This window comes from Mobula birostris, chromosome 21 (assembly GCF_030028105.1).
Source record: "Mobula birostris isolate sMobBir1 chromosome 21, sMobBir1.hap1, whole genome shotgun sequence".
Lineage (NCBI taxonomy): Eukaryota > Metazoa > Chordata > Chondrichthyes > Myliobatiformes > Myliobatidae > Mobula > Mobula birostris.
Window position 1 is genome coordinate 9,332,086 of NC_092390.1, and position 20,192 is coordinate 9,352,277.

Sequence of the window (20,192 nt, forward strand, 5' to 3'; positions counted from 1 at the left end):
TGTACATCAGGCTACAGCTGAGAATTCAACCCAATTATCCTGTCGTCATCAAGCTTAAGACCTGGGCCTCTGTACCTCCCTCTGCAACTAGATATTCAACTTCCTCATTGGCAGACCTCAATCGGTGAGGACTGGTAACAACATCTCCTTCTCGCTGACTGTCAACCTCAAAGATGACTGCTTAGCACCCTGCTCTAACACATGGTTCTGTGGCCCAGCACAGCTCCAATGCCACCTTCAGATTTGCCGATGACACCACTGTTGTTGGAGAGGTGGCAATGAGCCAGCTCACTGAAGCAAGGTTGGTCATCTGATTGAGGGAAGCCACAACCACCACCTCACAATCAGAATCAGGTTTATTATCACTGCCGTATGTTGTGAAATGAGTTGATTTGTGGCAGCAGAACAGCGAAATAATTAAGATGAGTATAAGTTACAATAAGAAATTAAATTTTAAAAAAAGTGCAAAAGGAGAGTAAAATAGTGTTGATAGATTCATGGACCGTTCCAAAATCTGATAGCAGAAGGGAAGAAGCTGTTCTTGAAATATAGGGTGTGTGTCTTCAGGCCCCTGTGTCTCCTCCCTAATGGTAGTAAGAAGAGGGCAGGCAAGTTCTAGATGGTGTGGGTCCTTAATGATGGATTCACCTTCTTGAGGCATTGTTTTTTGAAAATGTCCTCAATGGTAGGGAGGCTAGTGCCATGATGGAGCTAGCTGAGTTTACAATCCTCCGCAGCTTTTCCCTAATCCTGTGTGATAGCCTGTCCCACCAGGTGGTGATGCAACCAGTCAGAATGCTCTCCATTGTACATCTATAGAAAGTTGCTAGTTACCATATCTCCTGAAACTCCAAATATACGTGTCATCGTCATAATTATATCAATATGTTGTGTCCAGGATAGATCTTCAGCCACACCCTGGAATTTGAAGCTGAAGGGGGTTAAACATGTGCCAGTCCACAACTGGGGTAATAGTGATGGAGAGAGTCAGCAGCTTTAAATTCCTGGGCATTTACATATCAGAGCACGTGGATGCAATCACAGGGAGAGTGAACCAGAATCTTTACTTTCCTAGGAGGTTAAGCGGGTTTGCCCTGTCACCAAACACTGATAAACATCTACAGATGCAATATTGAAGGTATCATGGTCAGACAAGGCAATTTGAGCAAGCAAGAATGCAAGAAGCTGCAGAAAGTAGCGGACTCTGCCCAACGCATCATAGGCACAATGCTCTCCATGGGTAGAATCTACAGAAGGTGTTGCCTCAAGAAGACAACATCCATCATCAAAGATTCCCACCATCTGGGCCATGGAATCTTTTTGCAGCTACCAAAGGGCAGGAGGTACAGAAGCTTGAAGTCCCACACCACCAGGTTCAAGAGCAGCTACTTTCCTCCAACCATTTGGATCTTGAACCATCACACACTGTTAATCACTAATTTAGGTTAACAATAATATGATCACCTTACATTAAAATGGACATATTTTGTTCTAATCCTTTCTTTTAAAAATTGCACATATTTATGTTTCTTGTGAATGCTATGTGTCTGTGATGCCATGGTACCAGCGCACATGTATTTGTGCATGTGACAGTATATTTTACACATAAGAAAGTCTGCAGATGCTGGAAATCCAGAGCAACACACACAAAATGCTGAAGGAACTCTGTAGGCCAGGCTGCATCTATGGAAATGAATAAACAGTCGACATTTCGGCCCAAGACCCTTCTTCGGGACCTGAAGCCTATGTTTGACTATATTTGTTCACAGATAATCAATAATACTGCAAAGCGAGTCATCTATGAGGAAGTGCACATTGAACATGGACAATAGAGAATCTGTAGATGCTGGAAATCCAGAGCAACGTACACAAAATGCTGGAGGAACTCAGCAGGCCAGGCAGCAACTATGAAAAAAAGTACAGTGGACGTTTCAGGCCGAGACCCTTCGGCAGGGCTCACGGGACATGGAACACTACAGCCCAGTACAGGCTCTTCAGCCCATATGATGCCAAATTACCATAAGACCCATCTGCCTGTGCATGGTCCACATCTCCCATTCCCTGCCAGTGCAAAACATATTAAATGTAATAATCATATCTGCTTCCATCACTTCTCTGGCAGTGGGTTCCATGCATCCAACACTACTCTTGTGTAAATAAACTTGCCTTACACATACCCTTTAAACTTTTACACTCTCACCTTGAAGCAATGCTCTCCAGTCTTAGATATATCCACTCTGGGAAAATGATGTGTGAAGCTTTAAGATTCAATAGTAATGTGAATGTGCTGTTTTTTTCTGTTTCCACATTTCAAGAGATCTTTGCCCTTTGCAAGACTGTGGATAAATGAGGTGCAAAGGGGCTTGGGAGTCGTCGTGCAGGATAACTTGTTGGTTGAGGCGGTGGTAAGGATGTCAAACACAATGTTAATATTCATTCAGAGAGAACTAGAATATAAAAGCAAGGTGTAATGCTGAGGGTTTATAAGGCATTGGTCAGACTGGATATGGAGTATTGGGAGCAGTTTTGCATCCCTTATCTAGGAAAGGATCTGCTGGCATTGCAGATGGTCCAGAGGAGATTAATGAAAATAATCCCGGGAATAAAAGAGCTCTGGGCTTGTACTGGCTGGAATTTAGAAGAATGATGGGGAATCGGATATTTAAAGGCCTAGATGGAGTGGATGTAGAGAGGAAGTTTCAAATATTGGGGAGTCTAGGACCAAGGGCACAGCCTCAGAATGGAAGGGTGTCCCTTTAGAACTGAGATGATGAAGAATTTCTTTAGCAAGAGGTGGTGATTCTGGTGAATTCGTTGCCACAGATGGCTGTGGACACCAAGCTATTGGGTATATTTAAAGCAGAGGTTGGTAGGTTCTTGATTAACAAGAGCATGAAAGGTTTCTGGGAGAAGGCAGAAGAATGAGGTCGAGATGGATAGTAAGTCAGCCATGATCAAATGGTGTAGCAAGCTCAATGGGCCAAATGGATTAATTCTGCTCCTGTGTCTTATGAGAGAGAGAAATCTGCCTCCTTATTCGGCCTATCTTGTATATAATTCTGGACCCATGAACAAGGATGGCATTTGGCTGGTTTACCAATGCAGCAAGGCAGTTAGTTCAGGGGAATAAACATGAGGCTTCTTTCATTGCAACCTGCCAGATACTCAGTGAGTACCAGAGTGATGCCAGGAAGCAGTTTCTGTTCTTTCTGAACCCAGAGCAAGGCATCATCATCTCAGTGTTCAGGACTGAGAGAAAGAGAGACCTCCTCCTCACTGACAATCCATCATGAGAAATCTGGACTGAAGAAATTGTGTTACTTCCAGGCCTGGCCTGCACATTATTCACTACTGTAGTGCAGTATTAACTAGTACGATTCCATTGCTCCAATCACACAGTTCCTGTGATTTAGGGTATGGGATTTAACAGGGTAAAGTTCAGAATCTTGCCTTTCGAATGGTCTTGGCCACACTTCTCTAGCCCATAGCCCAACCAGGATATTGCTGCCCTGATTTATGTCCGTTCAGGTAGAGAGTCAGGTTTGCCTGAGTATGTTGATGTCATAACTTTCCCCTTTATTGATTGCAGCACTTGAGTTGGATTAAACAACAGGTGAGTGGCCATGGTCATTAATGAAAATGGCAGAAGCAGACCAAATGAAAAAGAAGTTTAGACAATATTGTGTGGAGTATCTGAAATATGGATTTATATCAATACCAAGCAACCAACTGCAGCCAATGTTTCTGTTGTGTGAAAAAGCTTTTTTCAAATGAGGCAATGAAACCATCCAGGTGCCATGAATATTTGCGGAAAATACACTCTGATAAAGCAAACAAGAATTTGGTTTATTTTCAGACATTTTGTGAAAACTTTCAGAAATAGAAAACACTTCAAAACATGTTTGTCAGCCCTTCACAACAAAATAGTGATGGTTTCCATGCTTCATACAACATTTCATTGCTCCTTGCTAAAGCAGGAAAGCCCCATACAGCTGGAGAAGAACTAATTCTGCCAGCAGTAAGGGAGGGGTTTGCTTTATTGTCAAGATGAAGCCACACTCAGGTTGGAGGAACAACACCTTATATTCCGTCTGAGTAGCCTCCAACCTGATGGCATGAACATTGACTTCTCAAACTTCTGTTTAATGCCCCTCCTCCCGTTCTTACCCCATCCTCTTTTTTATTATTTTCCCCTTTTTTCCTCTCTCTCTTCTTTCTCCCTATGTCCCTCTCACAATTACTTCTTGCCTACTCTCCATCTTCTGTGGGCTCCCCTCACCCTTTCCTTCTCCCTAGGCCTCCCATCCCATGATCCTCGCCCTTCTCCAGCCTCGTATCCCTTTTGCCAATCAGCTTTCCAGCTCTTAGCTCCATTCCTCCCCCTCCTGTCTTCTCCTATTATTTCGGATCTCCCCCTCCCCCTCCCCCTCCCCCTCCCACTTTCAAATCTCTTACTACCTCTTCTTTCAGTTAGTCCTGACGAAGGGTCTCGGCCCGAAATGTCAACTGTACCTCTCCCTAGAGATGCTGCCTGGCCTGCTGCGTTCACCAGCATTTTGTGTGTGTTGCTTGAGTCTACTCACCAATGTCATTTGCTTGTGCAACAGACAGGGTTCAAAAAAATCATATCTGATGTTGACAAGCTGATATCACTGCACCAAACCCAGCCATCTCATTGAAAGGTGAAAAAGCTATGATGTAGTGAATAGTTATTTGGACTACTAATATACACTCTAAAATCATTTAATAAATTTGTTTTTACTGTAATTAAATAAAGAAATCATTTAACTCTCTCACTAACTCTTCCTTCAGTTAGTCCCGACGAAGGGTCTCGGCCTGAAACGTTGACTGTACCTCTTCCTAGAGATGCTGCCTGGCCTGCTGCGTTCACCAGATGTGTGTTGCTGTGTTGCCATCATTTTACTTGTAGCTTTAAATAGATTTAAATATTTTTGCAATTATTTTTCACTGCTTTGAATTTGCAGTTACGATTTTCTTTCACTGTGCATCATAAATCAAAATTCTTTATAGTTTTTATGTAGTGGTTGGGAAGGGAGAGGCGAGTGCTGGGGATGTGATCTCCGAACCAAGGGGCGATGACCCAAAAATGTTTGGGAATCACTGCTCTTCGCACTCATGACTGTGTGGCTGAAATGCCATCTGTAAATTCGCCGGTGACACATCCGTTGTTGGCAGAATCTCAGATGTCGACGAAGAGGTGTACAGCAGTCAGATTCATCGGCTACTTGGGTGATCGCCACAGTAACCTTGAACCAAACATCAGTAAGACCAATGAATTGGTTGTGTACTTTGGAAAGATGCGAGCAAGGCCCACTGGTGATTTGTATTTTCCGAAAAAAATAGGTAAACTGGAAACATTAGGCTTTTCATCTGGCGTTGGAAACCGAATCTACGCCCACTTTATTTAGTGTTTTTTTTATTTAATTGCATCTTTTTAGCTTTTTCAATTCTATTCCCGCAGAAGGTACCTGCAACGTACAACCTCTGGACGTTTCAATCTTTCGTTTAGGGCAATGAACCTGCAAGAGCATCGGACCGCGCGCTCCGGGTTTGCAGCAGATGATTGACAGGTTGCCGGGATGTCGGTCACGTGGGTGTCCGGAAGAGCGCGCTGGACTTTGACAGGCGGAGTAATGGCGCAGGAGCCGGGCTCTGGCGAAAGGTATGCTTGTCTTCTGTGCGTTGTAGAGCGGAAGAAAAATGGTTCATCCTGCACCCTCCCCACCACCTTATTGCAACTTCTGCCCTCTTCCTTTCCGGTCCTGATGAAGGGTCTCGGCGTGCAACGTCGACTGTTTATTACTCTCCACAAGATGGTGCCGGACCTTCAGAGTTGCTCCAGCGTCTGCAGAGTGTCGCGTGTTTATGTCTGTGGAGAATCAGTGAACGTTTCTGATGGAATCTCTCCGTCAGAACGCAGACATCCCACCCTGCAAAAACTCATTTCAGGGAGGTAGCACCATCAATTTGCGGGAGACTTCCGGGAGAGGTGGGATAACTGCAATAGAGTAGCTCCTTAGCAGCTGGCTGGCTAGTTTAAATAACGTTAGCTATGCTAATGAACGAATGACACCTGTTAAACCCACCTCAACATGTCTTTTACAGTCTTAACCCACCATGGACAATAGAAAAGTCACTGTTGCAAACAGTGCAGCGAGCAACACTGTCATTGTTTTTGACTCCTATTAGGCAGGGGTACACTTTAGGGTAGTCTGGGGTGACGTACGTTTTATATTTTTTTGGAACACTTTGCCATGGCACGCTCTCGCTCTCACTCTCGCACATGCGCTCTCTCTCACTTTTCTCTCGCTCGCTCTCAAAAAAATTGATTTCTGTGATATTGTATATAATTTGCGGACATCAGGGAGCCACTATTAATATGCGGGAGACTTCCGGAAGTTCCGGGAGAGGTGGGATGTCTGAGAACGGAGAATAAACATCTCTTCTTTCAGTTAGTCCTGACGAAGGGTCTCGGCCCGAAACGTCGACTGCACCTCTTCCTATAGGTGCTGCCTGGCCTGCTGTGTTCACCAGCATTTTTTGTGTGTGTTGGGAGAATAAACAAGTTAGCTTTAATCGTCAGCTGTAGTGTGATGGGTCAGCGGCACAAATTGCGTCGAACCGCAGAGTGCTGGAGGAACTTGGGGTGTCCAGCACACTGTAGGTCCAGATTCCAGTATCTGCAGTCTCTATCCTGATGTCGTGTCCCTATACACGCCTGTACCCCATCACAAAGGCCTTAAAGCTCTCATCTTCTCTCTCGATAACAAACCGGACCACGTCCCCTCCACCACTACCCTCCTCCGTCTGGCAGAACTGAATCTCACACTGTCTCTTTTGCCTCCTCCCTCTTTCAACAAACTCAAGGGGTAGCCATCTACGTAGCACTCCATTTTTCTTTCATCCATGGGCCTATCTAAGAGTCTCTTAAATGTCACCAATGTATCAGTCTCTCATTGATCACCATGTTTAAAATCTTCCTTTGACATCCCCCTATACTCTCTTCCAATCAACTAATTATGACCTGTCTTATTAGCCATTTTCACCCTGGGGGAAAAGGTGCCGGCTGTCCACTCGATCTATGCCTTTTCCAGAATGTAACCCTCATAACTGAGGGAGACCTATAGATACAAGTTTTTTAATCATTAAATTGCAATGGTGGATTTCTGTCGGGGAAGGCAAGGTTACGTGGAGCTTCTGACCATTGGTTTTTAATTATTCCTTGCAGGCTGTCTTCAACTAGTTGCAGTCAGCATTTGAAAATCCATGAGGAGGTCAAGGTAACCCCGTCACAAACGAGAAAATTTGCAGATGCTGTGAATCCAAGCAACACCCACAAAATGCTGGAGGAACTCAGCAGGCCAGGCAGTGGGAATTCCTAGTGGTCACCAATTTTAATTCCACTTCCCATTCCCATTCCGATATGTCAATCTGTAGCCTCTTCTACTGTCGTGATGAGGCCACACTTAGGGTGGAGGAACAACACCTTGTATTCTGCTTGGGTAGCCTCCAACCTGATGGCGTGAACGTCGACTTCTCAAACTTTCGGTAGTGCACCCCCCCCCTCGCCATTTCTCATCCCCACTTTCCCTTTCTCACCTTATATCCTTGCCTGCCCATCGCCTCCCTCTGGTGCTCCTCCCCCCTTTTCTTTCTTCCATGGCCTCTGTCTCTTTTGCTAGTTTAATTCCCAGCTCTTTACTTCATCCCCTCCCCCTTCAGGTTTCACCTATCATCTTGTGTTTCTCTCTCCCCCCCCCCCCCACCTTTTAAATCTACTCTTCAGCTTTTTTTCTCTAGTCCTGCCGAAGGGTCTCAGCCCAAAACATCGACTGCATTCTTTTCCATAGATGCTGCCTGCATTTTGTGTGTGTTGCTAGGAGGTCAAAGTAATTTATTTCAATGCTGGTTCTACTGTTAATTAATTTAATTGAGATATAATGTGGAATAGCCCCTTCTGGCCCTTCGAGCTGCATCACCCAGCAATCCCCTGATTTCATAGAACATAGAATAGTACAGCACAGTACCGGCCCTTTGGCCTACAATGTTGTGCCAACCCTCAAACCCTGCCTCCCATATAACCCCCCACCTTAAATTCCTCCATATACCTGTCTAGTAGTCTCTTAAACTTCATTAGTGTATCTGCCTCCACCACTGACTCAGGCAGTGCATTCCACGTACCAACCACTCTCTGAGTTAAAAACCTTCCTCTAATATCCCCCTTGAACTTCCCACCCCTTACCTGAAAGCCATGTCCTCTTGTATTGAGCAGTGGTGCCCTGGGGAAGAGGCGCTGGCTGTCCACTCTATCTATTCCTCTTATTATCTTGTACACCTGTATCATGTCTCCTCTCATCCTCCTTCTCTCCAAAGAGTAAAGCCCTAGCTCCCTTAATATCTGATCATAATGCATACTCTCTAAACCAGGCAGCATCCTGATAAATCTCCTCTGTACTCTTTCCAATGCTTCCACATCTTTCCTATAGCGAGGTGACTAGCTTAATCCTAGCCTTAATCACAGAACAATTTACAATGACCAATTAATCTACCAATTGGTACGTCTTTTGGACTGTGGGAGGAAACCAGAGCACCTGGAGGAAACCCATGCTGTCATGGGGAGAACGTGTAATCTCCTTACAGCAGGAATTGAACCTGTGTTGTTACTGTAAAGCGTTGTGTTAACCACCTTTTGCTACAACAGTTTATTATAGTCTAGTTGTGGTGAATGAATTTATGAGTTTCGAGAGATTACCTCACCCCTTCCCATGTGCTGCTCCCCCTAGGGCTCAATAAGTTTTGTCCCCTCCTGGCTACACTGTAGCTCTCTGATGCTCTGCAATTTGTCAACAGGATTACTATGGAAAGAGGCTGAAGCGAACAGAAGATCTGGTACTGAATGCCTGTGTCACTCCTGCTAAAGCACGCGTTAAACATGTGCGTGAAGCGTTGAAGGATGTTCACGAGGAAGTGAGCGCCAGGTCTGAAATCTTTATAATCTTTATGATCATGATCTGTGATGTTCAAGATTCAAGGTTGTTTAATGTCATTTCCCGTACACAGGTGTAAAGGAGAATGAAATAATTATTATTCTGGATCTGATACAGCACATAGAAAACCACAATAAGTTAAAGATCACAATAATAATAAGAACACAACAAATATAAATACATCTTCTTAAGCCCAATTGGCCCTTCTGGGGCATAGGCCACTGACAGAGACTGCCCAGAGTCCTCTGTCCTCCTTGAGTCTTTCATGTTGTCTCCAGTTAAAAATATGCAAGATAGCTTATTTATTAGATTAGATTCAACTTTATTGTCATTGTGCCGAGTACAGATACAAGGCCAATGAAATGCAGTTAGCATCTAACCAGAAATGCAAAGAATAGTGTTCTTTTCAAAATAACCGCGAATAAAAAGTAAGTGCTACAGCATGCAAATATAAAAGTACTGAGACAGTACAATATTTATGTGATTGTATGTCTATAAAGTGATGCTAGGGACGGGAATGTCCATACATAAGATAGGAAATGTTAAAGTAGTGGTGGTTGGGGGTGTGGAGGGGAGGGTTAGTGGGTGGAGGTGTTGATCAGCCTTACTGCTTGGGGAAAGTAGCTGTATTTGAGTTTGGTGGTCCTGATGTGGATGAGGTGTAGCCTCCTCCCTGATGGCAAACCGTCCATGAGCAGGGTGGGTAGGATCCTTCATGCTGTTATTGGCTCTCTTCTGGCACCTTTCTGTACACATCCTTGATGGCAGGTAGGCTGGTGCCGGTGATGTGTTGGGCAGTTATGACTACCCATTGTAACGCCCTCCTGTCCGCCACAGTGCAGTTTCTGTACCGTGCAGTGATGCAGCTTGTTAGGATGCTCTCCGCTACACATCTGTAGAATAATGTCAGTAGCACAAAAGAAAACATGATAATTATAAATATATAAGGCAGCTGGTATAGATATATGTTTATAAAGTGACACTGGAGGCAGGAGTGTCTACATATAGTGGTGGTGGTGAGGTGGTACAGAATTTATTTCACTTTGGGAACATTAGGGGGAGCTTCTTCACACAGAGAGTGGTGGGAGTATGGAATGAGCTGCTAGATGAGGTGGTAAATGCGGGTTCTCTTTTAACATTTAAGAATAAATTGGACAGATACATGGATAGGAGGTGTATGGAGGGATATGGTCCGTGTGCAGGTCAGTGGGACTAGGCAGAAAATGGTTTGGCACAGTCAAGAAGGGCCAAAAGGCCTGTTTCTGTGCTGTAGTTTTCTGTGGTTTCTATGGTTTTGTCCTGCATCTGTTCCTGTTTGCCTCAGCACGTACACAACTGATCATACCAACGTGGTACTCTTGTATTGTAATTTCAAAGCTGGTTGGTCTCCTGTGGTATTAAGCCCACAGCCCAGTTCCTCACAGAAAAAGTCCACACTGCCACTGAGCACATCTGCAAGGAGCATTGTCACAGGAAAGCAGCTCCAGTCATTGAGGACCCTTGTAAGGAGCATTGTCACAGGAAAGCAGCGCCAGTCGTGGAGGACCCTTGCCGTCCAGGCTGCGCTCTCTTCTCACTGCCACCATCGGGAAGGCGGTACGAGAGCCAGAGATCTCACACCACCAGGTTCAGGAACAGTTATTACCCCTCAGCCGTCAGGCTCTTAAACCAGCGTGGATAACTTCACTCACCGCAACACTGAACTGATCACTGAAAGCAACCTACGGACTCACTTTTAAGGACTCTACAATTTACATTCTCAGCATTTATTTATTTATTATTACATGTTTCTTTACTGTTTGCATAGTTTACTTTCTTTTGCATGTTGGCTCTTTGTCAGTCGTAGTAGCTTTTCATTGATTCAGTTGTATTTCTTTGTACTACTGTGAATGCCTGCAAGAAAATGATAGTATATGGTGATGTGTACATACTTGGATAATAAGTTTACCTTGAACTTCGAACGGTTGAAGTCAAAAGCTTCATTTGACGCATGTACATTGAAACATACAGTGGAATGTGTGGTTTGTGTCAATGACCAACGTGGCCCGAGGATGTGCCGTGGAGAGACTGTGTGTCAAGATTCAAGGTTGTTTATTCTCATTCTTTAGTACACGAGTGTAAAGGAGAATGAAATCCAGGATAGAAAATACAAAATAAACATAAAAAACACACAAAATATAAATACAAAAACATTTCTATGAACACTGTTGAGTGTGGCCTTGTATGCATAGACTAATCATGTGTCCATAAAGTGATGCTAGGTGCAGGAGTATCTCTTCGTAGGGTGAATCTGGCAGTAAATGATAAAGTGACAAAAGTTCCTCTTGGCAAGAGGAACTCTTCTAGGTAGCAACACAATAGGATAGTGACTGTGTCAGTGTAGTTATGAGGTGTGGAATATAAGCATAAAGTGTTGCCTTGCTTTTGGTGATAACATAGCATGCCCACAACTTATTGTACATCTTTGAAATGTGGGAGGAAACCCATGCCGTCCTGGGGAGAATGTATAAACTTCTTACAGGCAGCAGTGGGAGTTCAACCCCCATCATGGGCGCAGTAAGGCGTTACACTTAAGGCTGATATATACTTGTGCGTACGGGCTACGCCGTAGGCCTGATTTATACTTTTGCGTAGCCCTACGCCGTAGCGGGCATGTGTAGTTGTGTCTGCGTCACTGTGCAATTCACCGCCAAAACGCTAGTTGGCGGAAGAGTTTCTATGCCACTGTGTTGAGTTTCTTCATGAGAGACATGGACGAGGAAATGCATTTCAAATATTTTCGGATGTTGGCAGGTAGATTTGACGATTTGGTTCATCGTCTCCAACTGTTTATTTTGCATCCGTGTACAGACATGGCGGAGAAAAGCAACCAGAAATGCGTAGGAGGAAACACAATGCTACCAAGCGGACCAATCACAGTTGTTGCGGTCTGTGTCGCCACAATGCGTGAGTTACATTTTTGGGGAGGTGCATGTCACCCTATGGCATAGGGTACGCAATACCTACGGCGTACATTTAACGCATAAGCCTTTAATGTTGTCACTATCCGTTTTCTCCTGTAGAGGGCCCACCTGTGCGCAAGTGTGATCTTACCTTAAGGAAACACTGCTCAAGGTTATTTGGAGTCAAACATGAAGTTTATTGCTTGTAGATAAATTGATTTAGTGTGTAGATACCGAGAGCAAAGTCAGCATTAATTGACCATCCCAATTGTGTTTGAACAGACAGAGATACAGCTTGTAGGATGCCTGCCTTGTGGTGCTGGAGAACGGATTGAATTTTTGACCTTGAGTGCTGCTTATATGAAGCTTGCTCATTCTTTTTGTGAACGTGAGGGTTTCCCCTGGAGTTGTAATAGATTATTTACTCCTCGGTATTTTTGCTAACCCTGCTTTCTAAACACAGCATCTTGCAAGATGGAACAGTGATAATTAAACTTCCAACTAACAGTTGTTTAACTTCTGGTCGTAAGTGGAAGTTTTAAAATATGAATGAAAAGCACTCAGCTTTGCAAGTAGTCTCTGTATTTTGAAAATACTCTGTAAAGAGTCACTGCACCTGCTTTATTTTTGCTCAAGGGTAGAGTACAAGATAATGGGTTATTTCAAACAGACAAGCTGACTGTTAAGTTGTTTAGTTCTAGGAAGCTCATAAACCAGATGGATAATATCGTTTATTGAATCAGTAACTGGTATGTTTTTAATTTGAAAGGCTTATGTACTCAGAAGTTAGCTTTACAACATTAATGGTAACTAGCTAAGGTCTATACCTCCAAAAGATGCTTTTAAAAGGTGTGTTAAAAGGTTATCTGATGGACCGTGGGGAGGCTCCATTGAAGTTGCTAGAGTCTGGTCTGTCTCCTTCTGTGAAGATGGTCTCAGTTTCAGTGGTCTGGCCCATCATGTTAGCAATTCTGCAGATGACAGGAAGTTTGGCGATGTTGGGGTTAGTGTAGATGGTCATCATAAGTTGCAATAAGGTGTCGAGCTGGGCTGAGAAGTAGCAGACGCAGTTTGATCTGGAAAGTATGAAGTAATCTGATTTGGAAGATGGAACTTGAAGACAGGAGTACAAAGTTAATGCCAGAATTCTTAGCAGTGTGGAGGAACAGAGGGATGAAGTAGTGGATCTGTGACTAGGTGGTGAGGAATTTTTATTTTGGTGATAGTCAAGTTGCTGATGATTAGGTAATCCCCCTGTCAGTCAAGCTTGGAGTCCACAGTGTTATGAGTACCCACACTTGACCTTGTACAGCTGTCTGTTACCGCTTTGCATTCTTCTGGGGAAATTCCCTCCAAGGCCAGTCGACGAGAGTTTGTTGTCATGTGCACAGGCACAGTGAGTGAGGTGCAGGTACAGTGTAACAGCTGTGTGCACCTGCATCACAGGCACACAATTACTGACAACACACAGAGTATCAATTATACAAGGTCATACACAATGAAGAGAGGGAAAAGAAAAGACTGTGCAAAAAAAGCATTTATTTGTGCAGTAAAAGACCTAATTGGAGTCAATTGAAGTCTGAGAGGTGTCTGTAATGTTCTATTGCTGACATGGGGTTAAAATTTATCTCCTCTTCCTGGATGAAGTTGGTTTGTAATTCGATCAGAACTGGTGGACAAGTGGATGTTGGGCTCTCCCAGTTCCCCTGGATCAGAGGAGAAGAAATGAGGGCCGGTCAGTTGGCACACCCAAAGTTTGAACCTGGAAATCAGGGTCCCTTCATTGGCTGGTCTGGAGGTCGATGTTGAAGATCAGAATCCGAAGGTTGATCAGAAACCCTGAATTCAAAGCCCCGTGGCTGAAGGCTGGGAACCTGGGGCTGGAGGATTGTCTGTCTGTGTGTGTGGGTGGGGGGAGTGGGAGAAGGAAGGAAAGGATCTTGTTTTGCTGTTGCTGATTGTGTTCTGTGTTGTCCCGCTGAGCATTGTGGCATGCTATGTTGGTGCCGGAATGTGTGGTGACACTGGTGGGCTGTCCTTGGGTTGTGTTCGTTGTTAACACAAAACGATGCCTTTGTATGTTCGAGGTACCTGTGATGAATAAACCTGAGTCCAAATGGGAATTGGAATTGGTTTATTATCGTCACATGTATGAAGATAAAGTGAAAAGCTTGTCTTGCATGCTCTTCATACACATCAAATCATTACACAGTGCATTGAGATAGAACAAGGCAAAACAATAACAATGCAGATTAAAGTCTAAAAGCTCTGGGATATACAGGAAATACGGTGCAATCAGTATGTTATTGTGTTATTCATTGTGTTATTGTGATATTCATTGTGTTATTGAAATGAGGAGATTATAGATAGTAGCTACAGGGAGGTAGTTACGCCAAAGGAGGAGAGCACAGGAAATTGGGTTACTGTCAGGCGAGGGAAGGGGAAAGGGCAGGTAGAGCAGGGTTCCCCTGTGGCCATTCCCCTCAACAACAAGTATACCGCATTGGATACTGTTGGGGGGGGATACTGTTGACTTACCTGGGACAAGCTGCAGCAGCCAGATCTCTGGCACTGAGTCTGGTTCTGCAGTGCAGAAGGGAGGGTGGAAAAAGAGGAGAGCGGTAGTGATAGGGGACTCGATAGTTAGAGGTACAGATAGGAGGTTCTGTGGTCATGACAGAGAATCCAGGATGGTTTGTTGCCTCCTGGGTGCCAGGGTCAAGGATGTCTCTGATCACTTGCATGACATTCTGAAGTGGGAGGGTGACCAGCCAGATGTTGTGGTGCACATCGGTACCAATGACATAGCAAGGAAGAGTGAAGAGTTCTTGGAGAGTGAGTATAGAGAGCTTGGTAGGAAGTTGAAAAGCAGGACCTCGAGGGTGGTAATCTCAGGATTGCTACCTGTGCCATGTGCCATTGAGGGTAAGAATAGGATGCTCTGGAGGATGAACGAATGGCTGAGGAATTGGTGTAGGGGGCAGGGTTTCAGATTTCAGGATCATTGGGACCTCTTCAGGGGCAGGTGGGACCTGTACAAGAGAGACGGGTTACACTTGGAACTACAAGGGGTCCAATATCCTTTCAGGGAGGTTTGTTAGTGCTATTGGGGAGACTTTAAACTAGATTTGCAGGGGCATGGGAACTAGAGTGCCAGAGCTGACAGTGGGGCTGGGGTGAAAATAAATGAGGTTAAAAGTTCAAGCAAAGCTGCAAATAGAAAGGTTGTGAGTGGTGGTAAAAATCTTCTGAGGTGTATATATTTCAATGCTAGGAGTATTACGGGGAAGGCAGACGAGTTGAGGGCGTGGATTGACACGTGGAATTATGACGTTATAGCAATTAGTGAAACTTGGCTACAGGAGGGGCAGGACTGGCAGCTTAATATTCCAGGGTTCGGATGTTTCAGATGTGATAGAGGCAGAGGAATGAAAGGTGGGGGGGGGGGTAACATTGCTTGTCAGGGAAAATGTTACAGCAGTGCTCAGGCAGGACAGATTAGAGGGCTTGTCTACTGAGTCCTTATGGGTGGAGCTGAGAAACAGGAAAGGTATGGCCACATTAGTGGGGTTGTATTATAGACTACCCAATAGTCAGCGAGAATTGGAGGAGCAAATCTGCAGAGAGATAGCAGGCAACTGCAGGCAACATAAAGTTGTGGTGGTAGGGGATTTTAATTTTCCACATATTGATTGGGACTCCCATACTGTTAGGGGTCTAGATGGGTTAGAATTTGTAAAATGTGTTCAGGAAAGTTTTCTAAATCAATATATAGACGTACCAACTAGAGAGGATGCAACATTAGATCTCCTATTAGGAAACGAGTTAGGACAAGTGACGGAAGTGTGTGTATGGGAACACTTTGGTTCCAGTGATCATAACACCATTAGTTTCAACTTGATCATGGACAAGGATAGATCTGGTCCTAGGGTTCAGGTTCTAAACTGGAAGAAGGCCAAATTTGAAGAAATGAGAAAGGATCTAAAAAGCGTGGATTGGGACAGGTAGTTCTCTGGCAAGGATGTGATCGGTAAGTGGGAAGCCTTCAAAGGAGAAATTTTGAGAGTGCAGAGCTTGTATGTTCCTGTCAGGATTAAAGGCAAAGTGAATAGGAATAAGGAACCTTGGTTCTCAAGGGATATTGCAACTCTGATAAAGAAGAAGAGAGAGTTCTATGACATGTATAGGAAACAGGGAGTAAATAAGGTGCTTGAGGAGTATAAAAAGTGCAAGAAAATACTTAAGGAAATCAGGAGGGCTAAAAGAAGACATGAAGTTGCCTTGGCAGTCAAAGTGAAAGGTAACCCAAAGAGCTTTTACAGGTATATTAAGAGTAAAAGGATTGTAAGGGATAAAATTGGTCCTCTTGAAGATCAGAGTGGTTGGCTATGTGCGGAACCAAAAGAAATGGGGGAGATCTTAAATGGGTTTTTTGCGTCTGTATTTACTGAGGAAACTAGCATGAAGTCTATGGAATTAAGGGAAACAAGTAGTGAGATCATGGAAACTGCACAGATTGAAAAGGAGGAGATCTTGCTATCTTGAGGCAAATTGAAGTGGATAAATCCCCAGGACCTGACTGGGTATTTCCTCGGACCTTGAAGGAGACTAGTGTTGAAATTGCAGGGGCCCTGGCAGATATATTTAAGATGTCTATGGGTGAGGTGCCGAAGGATTGGAGAATGGCTCATGTTGTTCCGTTGTTTAAAAAAGGATCAAAAAGTAATACGGTAAATTATAGGCTGGTAAGTTTGACGTCGGTAGTGGGTAAGTTATTGGAGGGAGTACTAAGAGATAGAATCTACAAGCATTTGGATAGACAGGGACTTATTAGGGAGAGTCAACATGGCTTTGTGCGTGGTAGGTCATGTTTGACCAATCTGTTGGGAGTTTTTTGAGGAGGTTACCAGGAAAGTGAATGAAGGGAAGGCGGTGGATGTTGCCTACATGGACTTCAGTAAGGCCTTTGACAAGGTCCCGCATGGGAGGTTAGTTAGGAAAATTCATTCGCTAGGTATACATGGAGAGGTGGTAAATTGGATTAGACATTGGCTCAATGGAAGAAGCCAAAGAGTGGTAGTAGAGGATTGCTTCTCAGAGTGGAGGCCTGTGACTAATGGTGTGCCACAGGGATCAGTGCTGGGTCCATTGTTATTTGTCATCTATATCAATGATCTGGATGATAATGTGGTAAACTAGATCAGCAGATTTGCTGATGATACAAAGATTGGAGGTGTAGTGGACAGTGAGGAAGGTTTTCCAAGCTTGCAGAGGGATTTGGACCAGCTGGAAAAATGGGCTGAAAAATGGCAGATGAAGTTTAATACAGACAAGTGTGAGGTATTGCACTTTGGAAGGACAAACCAAGGTAGAACATACAGGGTAAATGGTAAGGCACTGAGGAGTGCAGTAGAACAGAGGGATCTGGGAATACAGATACAAAATTCCCTAAAAGTGGCGTCACAGGTAGATAGGGTGGTAAAGAGAGCTTTTGGTACATTGGCCTTTATTAATCAAAGTATTGAGTATAAGAGCTGGAATGTTATGATGAGGTTGTATAAGGCATTGGTGAGGCCGAATCTGGATTATTGTGTTCAGTTTTGGTCACCAGATTACAGGAGGGATATTAATAAGGTTGAAAGAGTGCAGAGAAGGTTTACAAGGATGTTGCTGGGACTTCAGAAACTGAGTTACAGAGAAAGGTTGAATAGGTTAGGACTTTATTCCCTGGAGCATAGAAGAATGAGGGGAGACTTGATAGAGGTATATAAAATTATGATGGGTATAGATAGAGTGAATGCAAGCAGACTTTTTCCACTGAGGCAAGGGGAGAAAAAAACCAGAGGACATGGGTTAAGGGTGAAGGGGGAAAAGTTTAAAGGGAACATCGGGGGGGCTTCTTCACACAGAGAGTGGTGGGAGTGTGGAATGAGCTGCCAGGCAAGGTGGTAAATGCAGGTTCTTTTTTAATATTTAGGAATAAATTGGACAGATACATGGATGGGAGGTGTATGGAGGGATATGGTCCGTGTGCAGGTCAGTGGGACTAGGCAGAAAATGGTTCGGCACAGCCAAGAAGGGCCAAAAGGCCTGTTTCTGTGCTGTAGTTTTCTATGTTTTTCTATGAAATGATAAGTAACTCTTACCAAATATCAGTGTTACTCATTTTGCCTCTTTAAACAGTAACTGCGTAAAGTAACACACTCAAAATGCTGCAGGAGCCGAGCAGGTCAGGCAGCATCAATGAAGAGGAATAAACAGTGGACATTTCAGGCTAATACACTTCATCAGGACTGTTTATTTCTCTCCATAGATACTGTCCCATGTGCATTTTGCTTTGGATTTCCAGCTCTGCAGAATCTCTTGTGTTTATGATTTGCAACTCCCAAGTGTTGATGAGGTTGTCATACAGGATCCAAAATTGACTACGGATGAGTTCTTTTCCTTTGCTCTTGGTCCAGAAACTCTAATTTTTTGGTCCTGCAAATGCTTGCAAGAAGATGAATCTCAAGATAGTACAGTATATGGTAACAAGTATGTTCTTTGATAATAAATTTATTTTGAAACTTGAAACCCTGCAGTCTCTCCAGTGCTGCCCCAAGGTCTTGGGAACTTTGCTCTGCAATCCTGTTTCCACTCCTCTTTCAGGTAATGGATTCATTTGTTATTTCCTCTATGATATTTGACAGGTATTACGGATGTGGACTGGTGGTTCCTGAATCTTTGGAGAATTGTTGGATCCTGGATTTGGGAAGTGGGAGTGGCCGGGACTGCTATATGCTCAGCAAACTGGTTGGAGAGAAGGGCCACGTGACTGGGATAGACATGACTGATGGGCAGGTAATGCATGCATTTCTGGTCTTCCCATGACCTCTGTTCTAAAAGGTCGCCCTTCAATTTTGAGGCTGTGCCTTGTAGTTCTGGATGCCCCCACCATAGGAAGCATCCTCTCCACTCTAGGAAAGAAGTAGAGGCTTTGGAGAGGGTGCAGAAGACGTATGAACTATAAGGAGAGGATGGACAAACTTGTGTTGTTTTTTCCAGAGCATCTGAGGCTGGGGGAAGACATGTTAGAAGTTTGTAGAATCATGAGAATTTATCAGATTATGTGACTTCATAAAATTATGATGGGATAGGCAGTCACAATCATTTTCCTAAGGTTGAAATGTTGACTATAAGAGGACTTTGGGGCTTCAGTGTTTCTATCATTCATTCTATGGGATTCTTGTTTCCTGGACGTCTGTGAAGAGTGTGATTTTCAGGTTGTATGCTGTATACATTCTCTGATATTAAATGAACCTTTAAACATTTAAGCTGAGAGGGGGAAGGTTTAAAGGGGAAGAAAACGGAGCACACTGCCCGAATTCATGGTAGAAGCAGATATGACAGTGGTGTTTAAGGGGTTGATAGACACGTGAATATGTAGGGAATGGAGGGATATGGATGATGCGTGGGCAGAAGAGATTTAATTTAATCTGGCGTCATGTTTGACGCGGAGGTCGGTGGGACAAAGGGCCCATTCCTGTACTGTACTGTTCTGTGTTCTGTTTCTCCAAGAACAGAGACGCACAGAGCAACCAGTGACCAGGGCAGATTGTTATGCCCTGTCTGAATGGACTGAGGTAGATACAATGGTAATCCTTCAACAAGGATTTAGATCAATGTTTGGAAAACAAAGCACTTGTGGAGTAGGACATTGAAGTAATTAAACCACACTTGCAGAGAAAAAGAGAGGGTGTGGGTGCGATTCTGTGTTCTCTTGAGCATTGTGGACATGCTATGTGTTGTGACATGTGCCAGCAGCCCCCTGCACATTCTTCAATATGTTGGTTATAACACAGGTGACCGTATTTCATCGTGTGTTTCCTTGTACATATGATGAATAAATCTGAATCTGAAAGTGATTGGGAGCCCTCAGTTCTCTTTCTGAGTCTCTGCTTGTCCGGGCAGAAGGCTGAAGGGAAATTATTGCTGCGACCTTCTAAACTTGAGGGCTGTTCCAGTTGATCTGAACAGATGTGTCTCTCACCTTGTCCTTTTAGCCTGGTATCTTTCCCGACCACTTCATCCCTGTGCCACCTGCGGTTTTGCAGCAGAATTGCAGTATTGTGGCTTCCAGTTGTACGAGTTACTGAAAAGGGGGTGCTGAATCTGTGGAATTCATTGCCAAGGACAACGGTGGAGACCAGGTCACTGGGTACATTTAAAGTGGAGTCTGATAAGCTCTTGATTGGTCAGGACA

General features: G+C 44.1%; 1 protein-coding gene across 4 annotated transcripts in view; it reads left to right on the plus strand.

The window, feature by feature from the left end:
* The first annotated feature begins 17 nt into the window (after positions 1–17).
* Positions 18–20,192, plus strand: part of LOC140185573 (arsenite methyltransferase-like) — a 65,282-nt gene continuing 45,107 nt past the window's right edge. The window contains exons 1-5 of one of the 4 annotated variants that reach the window (XM_072238925.1): positions 18–124; positions 5,483–5,683; positions 7,250–7,301; positions 8,872–8,999; positions 18,640–18,790. In XM_072238925.1, coding sequence (XP_072095026.1) covers positions 5,601–5,683; positions 7,250–7,301; positions 8,872–8,999; positions 18,640–18,790 — 414 coding nt within the window. In that variant the 5' untranslated portion in view covers positions 18–124; positions 5,483–5,600. Of the gene's footprint in view, positions 125–5,428; positions 5,684–7,249; positions 7,302–8,871; positions 9,000–11,872; positions 11,955–18,639; positions 18,791–20,192 lie in introns of those variants that run through there. The other 3 variants (XM_072238927.1, XM_072238926.1, XM_072238928.1) reach the window with 3 other exon arrangements.